At 42.3% G+C, this 14,926-nt stretch overlaps 3 protein-coding genes across 3 annotated transcripts in view; 1 reads left to right on the top strand and 2 right to left on the bottom strand.

Moving 5' to 3' along the window:
- The window catches only part of LOC108877908 (cyclin-dependent kinase 17-like), a 38,025-nt gene extending 36,008 nt beyond the window's left edge, over nucleotides 1–2,017 (bottom strand). Inside the window, 1 exon segment of the mRNA XM_018668137.2 lies at nucleotides 1,643–2,017. The gene's annotated coding sequence lies outside the window, so the exon portion shown is untranslated.
- A 1,883-nt stretch (nucleotides 2,018–3,900) lies between these two features.
- Nucleotides 3,901–14,418, top strand: LOC108877909 (transmembrane prolyl 4-hydroxylase). The gene is made up of 9 exons (XM_018668138.2): nucleotides 3,901–4,782; nucleotides 5,099–5,180; nucleotides 9,856–10,052; nucleotides 10,212–10,302; nucleotides 11,483–11,645; nucleotides 11,748–11,933; nucleotides 12,043–12,133; nucleotides 12,333–12,456; nucleotides 13,199–14,418. The coding sequence occupies exons 1-9, from the start codon at nucleotides 4,402–4,404 to the stop codon at nucleotides 13,411–13,413; spliced, it is 1,530 nt and encodes a 509-aa protein (XP_018523654.1). The 5' UTR covers nucleotides 3,901–4,401; the 3' UTR covers nucleotides 13,414–14,418.
- LOC108877910 (secreted frizzled-related protein 5) lies at nucleotides 5,245–8,190 on the bottom strand. The gene is made up of 4 exons (XM_018668139.2): nucleotides 6,794–8,190; nucleotides 6,194–6,369; nucleotides 6,025–6,111; nucleotides 5,245–5,878 (listed from the first exon to the last, which is right to left on the bottom strand). The coding sequence occupies exons 1-4, from the start codon at nucleotides 7,483–7,485 to the stop codon at nucleotides 5,559–5,561; spliced, it is 1,275 nt and encodes a 424-aa protein (XP_018523655.1). The 5' UTR covers nucleotides 7,486–8,190; the 3' UTR covers nucleotides 5,245–5,558.
- Nucleotides 14,419–14,926: the final 508 nt, after the last annotated feature.

Here is a 14,926-nt window from a genome sequence, read left to right on the forward strand (position 1 = left end):
AAGAAAAATAGAATACCAACTGATATAATTCTGGAGAGATCTGGCTCAAAGGGGTCAAACAAAGTACAGAAATATTCCTAGAACTTCACTTAGGGCTGAATAATGTGGCTGAAATCAATATCACATTAAAAGAATTATTTTTCCACTATACATATGGGAAATGAGCACAAAATATATAGAGAGAATCATCAAATTTCTGTTCATCAATAAACTTTGTCTTACTCATCATGATAAGATTCCACCAAAAGTTGGAACACAATAATGCTGGATAATTGGACAGCAAAAACTTTGTTATTTAGTATCGTCATACATTATTAGAATTACTGGTTAGGAGATTTTGATCTCCTGGTTCATAAACCTCATTTTACCACAGAGTAGAATACAAATGGGTGACATTCAAACCAGAGGACACAGATGTATGGTGCATCCTATGTAAATGCACTGGTTAACTAGTTTCAGGACATTAAACTGTGCAGAGGTAATACCATACAGGCAATCCCACTTGGCAACAAGCACACGCAAATATGCAACAAAAGTCCTGAACTTATGTTTGATGACTGCAAAATATATAACGAGGCCCTCCGGGGAGCTGCAGTCATGTTGTCATTATTGTAATAAGACAGGTAATATATATATAGTAAAAACACAGGATTAGTATTGGTGTGGGAATATTACTGAAATGTTTCAAATGGGGTGCAACACAAGGGCAAAGGCACTGATGGATGAATCTGGACATCCCACATGGAGATATACATAAATAATTTAGTGCTAAATGATACCCCCAACACGCCGCTAAGAAACTAACTGTTCGGAGGCACGATTTTGCCAGAGGCACTGATTGTTCAACCTATACGGTGTTAATATACGGACTGCTGTCGGGGAAACATCCACGAGGTTATCGACAACACTGCAGGACCACGGGACTGGACTGCGCTGTCACATTCGCGGACGAGCGAAGGTCCCGACAATATCCCTCGTCGCTAACCCGACACTTCTCCAGGCTGGGCGCACATGAAGCGAAGCGGCCGCTCGATAAACATCACGGAACTAAAACACACGGCAGTTCACGTTTGGCCTGACTGGTGGGGAGAGATTCCTCTACCTTCCTACCGGGCCTTTTGCGTTTTCGGTCAGTTCCTCTCTCCCCGTGTTTTCCTGACGCAAGTATCCGGGAGGAGGAGAGTCTGGCAGGGCAAAGAAAAAGTTGCACAGCCGTCCGGCCGGCTCTGAAACTCTATGGAAACAAGACTGGGATCAACTCAGTTTTTAAAATTGTATTTACCCATAATGTAATATTTAAAGTACACTGCTCTAATTAAAATCGAGTCGGTATAAGGTGCCCTTATCGCTATCTATCCATTTTATCTGCTATGGTGTCACAATTTATCCACTGCGATTCGGATTTTTTTGCAGTGATACTTAAAGCATCCGCATTAGTTCAACATAGGCGCACACTAACGCAGTCAAAAATCACCAAAACACCTTTGTTTTAACGAGTCGAAAAATAACTCCACCTGCAATGTCAGGTGATAGGACAACCATGGTTATCGTTGTGGTGGTTGTCCCAGCACTGACATTACAGGGTAAAAACGTGGGAAACACAGGCCGGACATAAACAAACAACAACACCGCTGCCACTGACCTGCTAATGTTTTTCTGCTGCAGGAGACTATTGTTCCACTTGTGTATGGTAATCCAGGCAGCACGCCGGGATGAATCCACTGCGACAAGTTCCTCCAACTACTTTGCTGTGAAAACACACCAGATTTGCCTATTAGCCGTCGGTTAACTCTTATCCCTGTGTTTTACGGTGTGTCGCAGTGTCCCCTCGCCTGACTGGCTGCATCGCTGGCTTGTAATAGTGCATTATTTGCCTTTACTTTCGCTCATGATCGACACCGTCCCGTCCGGCGATGATCAGCCATATCGCTGCTGCTGTGTGGATCCCAAGTGGAAGCGGTGGCGTGATCCCGGAAAACACCGCAAGGGGTGTGTGTGTGCATATCTGTGCATGTGAGTGTGAAAGAGAGAGAGAGAGACTGTGAATGTGTGTGTGTGTGTGTATCAGACTCTCTAACCTCCACCCCCACCTCCAAACCTTTCCCTCTGTGTATGAAAAGGGGGTCAAATAGATTAATTTAGGGGGGCAGCGTCACCGGGGAAATTAGCTCTTCATTATCCAAGCTCCATTCCCATCTAAATATGCACCTCAGAGAAAAATTCCTAGTGAATAATGCATGGACTGAAAATTATGGAAATCCACCACTGCTTATTTGGCATCAACGTGCGTGAAAATATAGCCCAAACATAATTGTCAAGTTTCGCTTCCCCGTTGAAATAAAATTTCTTCATAGTGATGCACGCATCAGGCAAATTGTAGTGGCCTCAATGTAAAATACGGGATGAGTTGGCTCAACTGGATTACATTTAATTACAGTCCTAAACAGCCCAGATACGTGCAGTAACAAGCATATTCTCCTTTTGATGTAAAATGGCTACTGGGTGACTGTGCTGTGGGGAGTTGAAGCAAAGATTTTCAAAGAACATACCTTCAGTGTTTCTGTGAAGTGAATAGAACTCTAAGCTGAATACTTTTTGTAAGGGGATCACCTGAATCCCCAACAGTTACGTCGGGAATCTCAGATGACACAGCAAACAAAGCTGATGATGAGATGTGTGCCTGCTGGTCTTCATCGCCACCGTGTGGTTTACACGAGCAGCATGTTTTCATTCACAAGCCAAAGTCATTGACTGAACAAGAGCCTGTAGGACTACTCTCAGTAAGTCCTTGTATTTATAGCTATAGATGGAAATCACAGTAAAACATGTACATTAATGCAGTATCATGTGCAATACTGGAATCCACAAATGTTTTTTAAGCATATATGCCTATGCTCTGAGACTAAGAATCATGACATCTTGACCTTTGCTGTTTCCATTTTGACCCTTATTTTTTAAACTGTCTCCTGTGCTGCCCCCGACTTTAGAAAAGCAAAATGGAAAAATGCTGGAGTACTCTTTTAAGAATATTTCCTTCCTGTTAAAAAGAGCAGATTACAAGATTAAACTAGATTAGAGAAAAATCCAAAATATGAGCACAAGTCTGTGCAACGTAACTTTGGTTTTGCCTCTTTCTTGCCCTATTTATCATCTCATAACCCCCCCAGGGTTGGGATTCTTTGGCCTGATCCCTAGGTTGATAAATACAGGACTAAATTACTGAAATACCAAACTGTTTATAAAAACATTTTATGTAAATGTTTATATAAAAGGCTTGTAATCTTTATATACACTCAGTATTTGGTAAACCTAGCTAAAACTAATACAGTCTGATACATTCCTGCAACAAATCCTACCTTCATGAAAGTCGTAATGTTCAGTTTTACTTGAAAATGTTGTAGAGATGTGTTGATTCAACTGTATGGTCATTTTGAAGGATGTAGTTTGTGATGGCGTTTTTTCTGTTATTTATCTTAACCTCATTGATATCATTTGGGTGGATATAATAACAGAAACACGTGATAACGTGATAAGGCACCAAACATACTACATCCTCCACAATGACCATAGGATGACCAAGTTGAATCAACACCTCTTTTTTAAAAAAAAAATCAAATCAAACTGAACATTATATACTTCACGAAGATAAGATTTACTGCAGGACTGCATTAGTTTTAGCTAGGTGTACAGTCCATAATATGTAGAAATTTAAAATGAGCTCTCCTACGACCACCTACAACAGTAAAATGATGCTTACCCATTAATGCATCAGTGTTTAATAATGAAAAATAGGCGTAATAATACTGTGTAGTTAGCGTTAACTAAAGTAAAATGTTGAATGCAGGACCTTTACTTGTAGTGAAGTATATCTGCAATATTGTATTGGTACTTTTACTTACATAAAAGCTCCGAGCTCCTCTTCCACTTCTTGTATGTATGATAAAAGTCAATCAGCGGTCCTGACCATCGTTTATTTATTTTTTCTTCACTGGAGTTGACCGTTAGAGGCCGCTAACGGTTTACTGATGGGCCTGAAAAAGCGGCTCCTCTGCAGTCGTTAGCTTGTCCGTCTTGTTGTTAGGCAGGTTGTCAGGGGCAGCGCACCAGCCTAGTTAGCTAACAGGGGATTAAGGGACTTTAGTTAATGATGACACATTTATTTATTAGAGAAAACGACTGGCGGCATAACTGCTTTTCCTCTTGGAGCTGCCCCGTTTCTTTGGGTGAAAGCAGCAGAGACGACATCATCGATATTTATCGAAACAGCCAGAGGTTTGCGGTGGGGTTCGCCTCGTAGTTAGCTAGATTTGCTAACGTTATCAGGCACAACGTAAAGCGACTGACATTGGCAGTTACGATACCCAGTGCATTGATATTCCCAGCTTTTCCATTGTGATTGATATGCAATCGAAAATGGAAGAAACTGAAGAAAATGTAATGGAGGAGGACGAATCAATTTTCAGCGACAAACCACTATCGTCGCCCTTCAATTCCCCCTTTCGCTCCACTCGGCTGCACATCCAGAGAAGCAATGTCTGCTCCCGGGCTTATTTCGTTGTGGTCATGGTCTTCTTCCATGTGTACATCCTGAATGTCATCGCTCTGCTGCTCTACGTGCACTACAACAACGGACCCGGGGATCTTGTCAGTGGAGACGGGGCCACCCCGGCGTCGGTCAGCGAGAGTGGGAGCCCTTTGCCCCATCCTGCACCAGCTCCGAGAGAGCTTCATGTAGAGGACTACAGTCAAAGTTACAGTCTGCCTCGCATTGAGGGGATTCGGGTAAGAAAACTGGCATCATTTCGGTGCGAGTATGCCAAGTATGCCATTTTAACTCAATGCAAAGAGTCCTCTAGTGCAATGTGTTTCTCAAGAACGGGTATGATTGCTGATATTTCAGCCTCTAAAATACTCAAAGATGCTTACTTTCGCCTTGTTAATCAAATTGTGCCGCATAACTAAAACGTTATGTTAATTAATTAAGTTGCAGAAGTCCAAATTAAAAAATATATTGTGACTTACAGCTGCTACAGTAATATCCATGATCCTGAACCCCTACTAAATGAGTGTGGTGATAATGCCTCCTATGCATCTGCAGGTTGGACATGTTCAGCAGGTGTCCCTTGTTCCAGACAGAACACATGAGATGAGGACACTAAGCTTGAAACCTCTGCTATTTGGTAAGTACACGGTAGTCTCTGGATTTAATCTGCCAGTTATGAATAAATGGCATTTTATCAGGGTTTAGAGTACAAAGTTTAATTATGATTCTCAAAGTCATACAAATATAGACCAGCAATATTTACTTACAATTCACAGATATGTACATTTTCTATTAACACTTCCTGACTGACAGAGCTCCTTTGTGACTAGAGTATTGGATATTATCTCTTTCATAAATTTTGAACATGATTTTCAAAGGCAAAAAGAAGCATTATATACAGCTGTTAGGTTATGGTTCAAATCTATATGCTATCCCTATGCTTCCCCTAACCATAGCTGCGTAATGCTTGTTTCACAATTCATTTCTTTCAAATTTTCTAATCACACACATAATCTTAGCTCCTGCATCTGTGTTGTTTCCATTTGCGCGCAGCCGCCATCAGATTCTTGTCTCGTTTTTGCCAGGCATAAGCCTTAGTGACCACCAAGCGCTCCCCCTGGACTGTGCCCGTCACTAGGAAGGTGCCGCCTCGAGGGTGTTGCCGCGTCATGTTCCTTACACAGGTGGCATCCCTCTCTAGCCACAGTTCAATTTGAGAGCGGATCTGCCCTCCTAACAGGGGTCCGTGCTTCAGGACATCCAGTTTGGCAGCCAGAGAGAACTGAGACAGGCTTACTGGACTGTACTTGAGTCGTGTCAGACGCAGTTTCACAACTAGGAAGAAAGAAGATAAAACAAAACATGATTGACATCACTTATTTGTGGAGCAGTGTCCTCTTGTCTGTTATTTCTTGTACAGAATTAATGAGAAGAAGTTATAAAAGACAGGAGCAAAGAGGTGGAGGAATACTGACACTCACCAAAATCACTCCTACAAAAGGTATCCAGTGCATCTTTTGAGGAGGAGGCTTCTTCCAGCTCACAATCCCGACAGCTTGCCAGAGGCACTGAAATAGTCAAACCACTGATTGAATCAGTTGTTAAATGAAGTCAGCTCAATTATATGTGTCCGCATAGTCAGTTTCTTACCTCTACGCCCCCCTGTGTGAGCAGTGGTGTTAGTGATGGAGGAGATACACATGAGATGGTCTGCAGGATACTGGTCACAGCGCAGAATTTCTGGCCAGGGGTAGCCATAGCAACTCATGATTGGTGCACAGCTGTCCCGCACAGATTCACACAAACTCCTGCAGGGTGATATAAACCTGATAAAGAAGAGATGGAGAGAGAACATGGGTGGCACTGAATAGATGAAAGGATTTGAATCGATAGTGAAGTGGCAGGGAACAAACAACAGCGGATTAGATACCATTTGGTTGCTTGTTTTTCTCTTTCTCAACTGAGAAGTGCTAATGTTACTAAAAGGGCATTATAGTGCTTTGATGGCTTGGTTTCTGTGTGAAACCAGGCCCTTTCCACTGAGACTAGCACCAATTTGCATAGCTTTCAAAAGGGCGTTAACCCTTAATGACCCCACTGCTGTGTTACTTTGTAATTAATCAACATCTTAGCCATTTTTCCTTTTAATAAAGCTGGGAATTCGGTGCCCACTGCAAGGGTGATTTTACTTTGGGATGCTGGCTACCACAATATTGTCTATCTGTGCACAGAAATCACAAGTGAACTTACCTGTCAAGGCAAATGGGTGCAAAGAGAGAGCAGAGAAAGATGCGGGCATCTGGGTGGCACTCTCTGGCAAGTAGTGGCAACCAGCTGGCACTCTGCTGTACAGCCTCAGCTGGAGACTCGTGGCCCAGCAGGTTTGGCATCCTCATAGTGTCATAACCAATGTTTTGGCACAAGGCCATGCCGGATGGGATGGACACACAGCGAGAGGAACTGCGGGGCTCCCACAGTCCACCCTCTCCTATAGACAGCATGGACCTGAGGTCAGTAGTACCAGGGTCCCCCCACACCTCACCATCCTCTCCTGCTGTAGCTCCTGGTCTAGAAACATGAGTATCTCCAAATCCAGTTTCAGTGTTGCCCTCAGTACTTGCCCTGTCCTTTACCCCAGATTTAACCCTACCCTCAGCTCTTGCTTGTCCCTCCAGCCCCGACTTTACTTTACCAGCACCAGGACCCAGCACTAATGTACTGCTGGGCCCCACAAGCAAAAAGAAAAATAGTACAGAGGCTGAGCGGGAGGACTTTCTGGAGCTAAAATGAGGACAGAGCACTGAAGTCATCCTGGAACCGAAGCTGGAAAGAAGGAGGAATCCTGTAGTGTGTCTCTTGAGTGATAAAAGACCCCTGTGTGACAGTGCAAGAGAGGATGGCAGAATAGGTGTATTTATAGTGGGCAGTGATGACATTTGCATAGGAAGGGGTAAGGGGAGGTTTAGAGAACAGTAGGGAGAAGGGGTGGGGCACACATTAAAGCAGTATTAGAGATGCAGATCCACTAGAATTTATGAGCAGATTTAAGTGTGTTTGACAGAGCTCGAGATTAGTAATGTGGATGATTTGGCATTTGGATACTTTTGGATTTCTGCCATTTCCATCCCCACTGCTTGAACTGAGAAAGAGACTGGCCCTCATGTAGCGAAACTCCTCCACCCCTTTCATCCCACATTTTCTTCCAACCCACACTTAACTACCCTGTCCTGCCCTGACCTCTTTGCTTTTTGCACTTCTTTTCTTATCCACCCCTGCTGCTGAGAGGGAGAGATTGGATTTTTTTATGACTATTTACTGCTCATGAGAGACTGAAGATGCCCATAATAGCAAGGATACAATTAAGCTGCCCCCAGGGTTAGGTCATTGCAGAGCTATAAACATTCAAGAGAAGATAATCAACATGCAGAATGTCTCTCAAAGTTACAGAACATGTAAGACCTGCGTGCAGACACTTGCAAATGTGAGTGTGTGTGTGTGGACACAAATAAAACTGGTGTTGTCCTGCTGTGTAGCCATGGCCTGATTCCTGTTCAGACAAGCAGGTCACTTCCTTTCCGGGGGAGAAGAGAGAGAGGCTCAGTCCCCCTTTATTCATATCAGTTATCCAGATTAATGAGGTTTGACTGGACAATAGGGATTAACCAAGTGGGTACAGTGTAAAAGACACGGGTGACAAACAAGGCCTCTACTGTACAGGCAGGCAACCTGCCGGAAGCCTTTTATTAAGAGGGGTAATGATTGACAGACATGATGCTTTGCTGGGAGGGGACCATGACACACTACTGCCTTCACACTTGAGGTCTTAATAAATCAATGAACCTATCCAGTAGAATACATAAATTAGGATGTTTTGCTAGTGTTCCTAGTTCTAGGAAACCCAGGAAGACCTACTAATGGTAATAGTCCAGGGACAGATCTCAAACAAAAGAAACAAACTGTTTTGGTGTTAGGTGGTTTGGAACAATATTGTCTACTAAGTCATCTAATAAGTAGGTGCAAATTAGAATTCTGCTGTAATTGATATCAACATCAATTACAAAGTCCCAGCAGCCTCCACAGGTTCTACCTTCCTCTGGGAGAAGTCCTCTGGGAGAAGTCCTGTGGGATAGGCTATACCACAAGTGACTCACTGGGGAGTGACAGAGGGGACTAGCATGCACAGTCTGTTAATGGAGTTCCTGTGCTTAAACACGGGAAACATGCAAGGTATTAATAATTAGCACCAAGTTTAGCTCCCCTTAGCCAGTTAATTTTGATCTAATATAAAGTCCCTATGTTTAACTCCTTTGTCCCTATGACTTTTTTCTGTGTGTTTTTTCTTGAGTTCATGTTTCTATAAAAAACATTTTACTTATTCACTGTATGAAGAATTTTATTGGGATTTGTCCTACCTTTTAGGGCCTACACATCCTAGTCATATGATTATTAGCATACACTGATCAAAGTATGTCAAAGTTGCCCTTTCACCCTGAAAGGTTTTGTAAGGCAATCTAAAGTAATCCATTTAGCAGTCTGACAGATCAAGCCAGCAGTGCTCACAGACATCTTTTAATCCACTTAAACATCAATCACTCACTCACAATTTCAGGTGTAATACAGGTCTGTTACACTTGAGTGTGTGCCAAGGTTGTTAAGGGACTTTTCAAACTTGAGAAACGTTGAATCAGTGTTAAAGTGATGCCATAGACATCAGGAAATCTGCAACTGGTATCCATCTGCAATTCAGAAGAAACTGTTTCAGTCTGTTTGCTTTTTATCAATTAGCAGCATCACTATTACCTAATCACCATGTGTACTCTTAACGTGTGAATGTGTGAGTCATCATGCACAACAGTTAATCTATGAACAAGCCCAGAATCTCAGCCGCACTTTGCATGTTTTTGATTAGCTTCGCTTAATCTCCAAGCCAATCTCTTTGATAGATTGTATATCCTTGATCCTCACTCTGATCGCGGCTAGACTGGGGTTTGGCAGCCTTTCATTTCCATAATTGTGCTTCTGGAAAAGTCACGTAATGTGGCGGTCTATTTGTGCTTTCAAAAATAAGCTCTTAACTGATATTTTTTTCAGTCTCCCCTGGGAAACTCCCCAGGACTCCACAGACTCAACATAATTTGTCACATTAAAACTAAATGTGTGCTTTAGATCATTAGGGTGGGTATGAGAAATAAATGTGTCCCTATTTCAAATTAAGATCTTTGAGAGGTATTGGCATTGATCTGATCACGCATGTCCTAAGCCGCAGTGTGTCCTAACCTTCGCCACCGTTGTCTTTTTCCTGTTCCTGTCAGAGATTCCTGGCTTCCTGTCAGAGGAGGAGTGTCGTGTGGTGGTGCAGCTGGCTCAGCTCAAGGGTCTGATGGAGAGCCAGACACCAGCACCCAGCCAGGGACAAGAGGAGTCAAACCAGCCTCTACTTTCTCTCAGCACAGAAGAGGTCTTCAGTCTGCTGGACCTAAACCAGGACGGGCTGCTGCAGAAGCAGGAGGTGATAAGATAGAAACATCTTGTATCCATGTGCCACACAGCTATAGGGGGAAATACATTTCCAGAAAAATCAATAACAAGTAATAACAAATTACAAGAAATGGCAGAACATTGAATGTTTTTTGTTGCTATGAGAAAAACACTGTGGTCTCTCCTTCAGATTGTGAGTCATTCACGTTCTCGAGATGGAACTTGGTTGAGCCCAGACAACCTACGGCAGATACTCACTGGTCTGGAAGATCGGCCCTCAGGTTTGTGTTCATGTGGTTTATGAGTGTCAGTACATCTTAGACTGTTCCAGCTGATTCCATTTAGAAAAGAACATCAGCAAAGTTCAGTTTTGGGGCTCAGAAAGTACAACTTTGAAATGAATTTGTGAGACACTTGTAGAAACTGAATGCAATTTGAAATGGAATAGGCAAGTGAATGTATCTTTTTACCATGATTTTAAATGCAACTTTCTTAGTTTAAAAGACATTTTCTGAATTCTGATCGAGCTCTTTGAGACAAATATCTGGAAAAGCTGGAAAAGTGAGAAAATTGAGTTAAGTTTCCATTTAAAATGCATGTTCTGGTGCTATTAATTTTCAACAGCTAGTTACATGTTTGTCCTCATCTGATTTCTGTGTTTGCAAAAGGCTCCTTTATTGGACTTTCATTGTTCATTACAATCAGTTAACTCAGAGGTTCAAGATCAGCATGTCAGATTCATGTGTAAATAATAAATCCACTGGACTAATCTGTTGTATGTGTGAGTGTTTCTGTAGTGATTGTGTATTCATAAGAGTAGAGTAAGTGGTGGTGACTGGTGGTTGTGGTTGCGTGCAACTCTTTGTGAGTGGCAAGGCCGGAAGAGGGGTGACACCATTTTGACCTGATGCCATTGTGCCAGGCAGTTGTACACGTCCCAGTCCGGATGTACCTCATCCTATCTCATTAAAAACCTGATTATTCTCCAACCCCTTTTTTTATTTTTCCCCCGGATTCCCTGTATCCCCCACCACCACCACCACCAATTCCCACCTCTACACTCTTTCGTTAGTCCACCCCCTCCTCCCCCGGTCACCTCTTCTCTGGCACCCCAGAGCTATTGTTGCGGCTGGGGCGCGGCCTCCCAGGGGAAGTGATGGGGGCCAGACATTCATTCAGCTGAGAGTAACAGCATACAGTTGAACAAAGAGGGAAGGAATGGAGGAAAAAAGAGAAGGGAGCTGTCATATCCTACTGGTCACGACATTGTCCAAGAATTCAAGATTAAATAAAATTGAATGGGAGTTGGGAAAGACTGGTTTAATCATTTCACAGGGCTCCAGTCATATCTGTAGTTATGAGGTTGTATTTTAACTGTACTTCTGTGTCCTAACTCTATGAAGGGGAAGAAAATAGTCAAATGAAGGATTTTGTGTGTGTTTGTGTGTGTGTTTCTGACAGGGATGCTAACCTTGGAGGACTTCAGGCGTGTTTATGATGTCTCCCAACGGCCGGGACAACAGCGAAGTGGGAAGCTCTGGAGTCAGTTCAAACAGAGAAGCAAACATACGTGGCTTTACCAAGGCCTGGGATCCCATCATGTGCTGCAAACACTCAGGAACAGGTAAGTACACATGCATACACTTAATCATGTAGTAACCCATACACTCATATGTGAATGCGTATGTAAATTTTACTGTTTTACCCCTTTATTTCTTTTACTCAGAGTAACCAGTCTGACACGTCTGCCCTCTGCATTGGTTGACCTGAGTGAGCCGCTGCAGGTGATTCGCTATGAGCACGGAGACTTCAGCAATGCCCACCATGACAGCAGCCCCTCTCATACAGAGACCACCTGCGCGCACACACGACTGGCAGGAAACACATCTGCTCTCACAGAGGTTTTTTGCAGGTATGTGTGGCATATACTATATTTTATATTTAGGGATTTTTGTAATGCTTACAGTGTAATTTTTTTTCATTATTGTCTGTATTTGTCGCTTCCTTTCTCGTTTTTCCAGGTATCTTACAGTGTCATTCTACCTCAGCTCTGCAGAGGAAGGTGGTGAGACCACCTTTCCTGTGGCAGACAATCGTACCTATGAAGAGCAGGTGAGTGCGCTTTCAGAACATGCAGTCATAAACCTGCTTTCTTTTTGCCACTGTGAAACAATAACAGCTGTGCATGACCTGAATTTTTGCTGATAAGACACAGATGATGCTGACCCATGACAAGGAATCTGATACCGTCATGAACACTGTGCACCAAAACAAATGAGACACAAGCTGTTTACAGTTTTGTGTGTCCTAGGCACTGGTCCAGGATGGAGTAGATCTGACAGAAACTCAGGAGACATGTGGCAGAGGGAACCTGAGAATAAAACCTACTGCTGGGACAGCGCTCCTCTGGTACAACCATCTCTCTGATGGTAGAGGTAACAACAGAAGACTTTAGCTATTTACGTGCACACACACGCCTTGCGAGCCCCTCATTATGTTGAATCTATTGTAGGAAGCAATGTACATCAAATCCCATGTCACTAGCCTTTAGGCCTGAATCCACGGAGGCACAAGCATGCCAGTGTACTTTTTAATCCCCACTTCTTTGTGGATTGTCACCCTGCAGAGGTGAAAACTTACGACATTTGACGCCAAAACACATACATTATGCAAACTAAGTGAGAAAACCACTCGAGGGAGGGGAGGATCTGTTTCACAGAATTTGAAAAAAAAAAGGCAGTTTGCCAGTATCAGCTGATAGGCAGATGACAGACTGAGAGCCTTTGGGGAAACAAGTTTCTAAAAGAAGTGTTTATTTTTTAATATTTTATGCCCTTTTCTCTCCTTTTCCATGTCTTCTGTCTTCTCCATTCTCATTTTCTCTTTCCACTCTTGTTTTCTGTAACTTATTCAATCTGTTGTGATGATCATAACTTAATAACTTACTGGACTGAAATGATTATCTGATTGGATTCAGGGAGAGTAAGGAAGCTTTATACAAGGCTGTGGTGACTGGATGACTGAACCTTTTTCAAAAAACAAAATCTAACTGAAGTACCTAATAAAGCAACAACATACAACATCTGAATTTATTTATCTCGTTCACCTCTCTCCAGTAGTTACTGCTCACACTCCTCTGTCTTAAATGCTGTTCATTTTCTCCCATGCCTTCCCCAGGTTGGATGGGTGAGCTAGATGAGTACTCCCTGCACGGCGACTGCCCAGTCAGGCGGGGGGTGAAGTGGGTGGCCAACAGCTGGGTAAATGTGGACCCAGACCATCAGATGCAGGCCCGCTACCAGAGACTAGTTGCTCAGAGGCATCGAGCTAAATCAGCTGCGGAGGAGCATTACCAACCTCTCTCGCACAGTGACCTCCACCAGGATCTATAGCCGGGACTTTTTAATGACAAGACAAAGCCACCATAATTTAAAAACTGAGTCAGTCTTGCATCTGTGAAGCCAGTGAGGGCTGACACACTTTTCCACAACGTCAGAGGCTGTAGTTGAAATGAAAATTGCACAAAATATCATCCCAGATATTTTCTCCTTTTAGTAAATCTGTCTTGCATTAGATTATGTCTCTCAAGCCACTGCTTGGATATCCACATTTACTTAATAAATAAGTCAATCTTATTAGGAAAGTTTGGTGAATTTTTGACATAGATTTTAATACAGAGTTATGGCAGGCAAGTGCATTGGTTTCCTCACAATTCATTTGTAATACATAAGTATCAAATATAGAGTGAATGCCATTCCATATTAAATCGCGCCTTAAAGAAAATATCATGTATTCAGAATAAAAGATATTTATGAATGCTGTGATGCGAGTCGGAAAAGATGCAGTCATAATGTAAGAGATAAGCCTGTTTACCTGCCTTGCGTTTCAGTTTACTAGGCATCTGCCCTTGTTGCAGGTCAGTGTTATTTATTGTTATAGAATTCAATTCTGTTGTTAGAAGCCATATCACAATATTAATCTGTGAATGTGTTCCTGAAGGATGTTTTTTGTGAGATCATGTCTGTCTTCGGGTTCTTCAGGTTTTGTTTCCAGAGTTAATGAGATTTTAGCATGACGTGTTATTTAATGGGTTTGCGACACCTACTGCAAATTCAGGACTGTTCTAAACTGGACAGGAAAGGTCGCTTGTCTCAGTGGCTGTGGGAGGCCAGTCCTTCAGGTCTAACTTTAAACTTAGGTCTTTGATATTCCAACTTTTGTGTTCCTTACCCTCACAACTCAAAAATATGTAATTGTCTGAGAGTATTTATTTGAGTGTTATTTATTATTTGATTATTTAGATTAAAGGAAAGCATATTTATTACAGCTTGATGTTGCACTGAATTTGTCACTGTATTTGTTCTATGTTATGAAATATAAAAAGCAATGTTTTATTACTGGTGTCGCGTGGGATCATTTATGTATGCAAACCTGTTGATATAGACATTGTCCACTAGATGTCACCCAATATTAAATAGAGCATTGCAATCTCTGTGAGTTGTTAAACATGAGCTAGTTCAGAAACTGCTCTAATTGTGGTGTAATTTACAACTGCTGTAGTAGTTCCACCATGGATAAGCCACCAACATGTCAGTGCATATGTGTGACTGAAATACTGGTGATGGCACATGCACACTCTGGATGGACACTTACTATAACTAGTAAATTAGGATACATTTACTAAGGCTAATGATGCCACAGTTCCTGGTGGGTAAGGCATGATTACCTATATAATTTGATTGATCTCAAATTTTCTGCACCACTGAAGTAGAATATTAACTATGCCAGCTCCTCCATCAGACATGTTATAGCCTGGTCTAATAAAGGGATTCTGTATGAAAATCTAGTTTAAGACTCAATTTTTCTTTCACTTATCTGAGGTAGGGACTCGATTTAAAGTTTTGT

This window comes from Lates calcarifer, linkage group LG6, assembly GCF_001640805.2.
Source record: "Lates calcarifer isolate ASB-BC8 linkage group LG6, TLL_Latcal_v3, whole genome shotgun sequence".
Classification (NCBI taxonomy): Eukaryota; Metazoa; Chordata; class Actinopteri; family Centropomidae; genus Lates; species Lates calcarifer.

What these genes read in the sequence shown, in the direction of transcription:
- LOC108877910 (XM_018668139.2), bottom strand. Translation starts at nt 7,485, where the DNA reads ATGCAAATGTCATCACTGCCCACTATAAATACACCTATTCTGCCATCC. An exon ending in GCACCCATTTGCCTTGACAG is followed by an intron (nt 6,370 to 6,793) that starts GTAAGTTCACTT and finishes CTTCTTTATCAG; the next exon opens with GTTTATATCACCCTGCAGGA. An exon ending in TCACACAGGGGGGCGTAGAG is followed by an intron (nt 6,112 to 6,193) that starts GTAAGAAACTGA and finishes TGACTATTTCAG; the next exon opens with TGCCTCTGGCAAGCTGTCGG.
- LOC108877909 (XM_018668138.2), top strand. Translation starts at nt 4,402, where the DNA reads ATGCAATCGAAAATGGAAGAAACTGAAGAAAATGTAATGGAGGAGGAC. An exon ending in GGCTGCTGCAGAAGCAGGAG is followed by an intron (nt 10,053 to 10,211) that starts GTGATAAGATAG and finishes TCTCTCCTTCAG; the next exon opens with ATTGTGAGTCATTCACGTTC. An exon ending in CTCACAGAGGTTTTTTGCAG is followed by an intron (nt 11,934 to 12,042) that starts GTATGTGTGGCA and finishes TCGTTTTTCCAG; the next exon opens with GTATCTTACAGTGTCATTCT.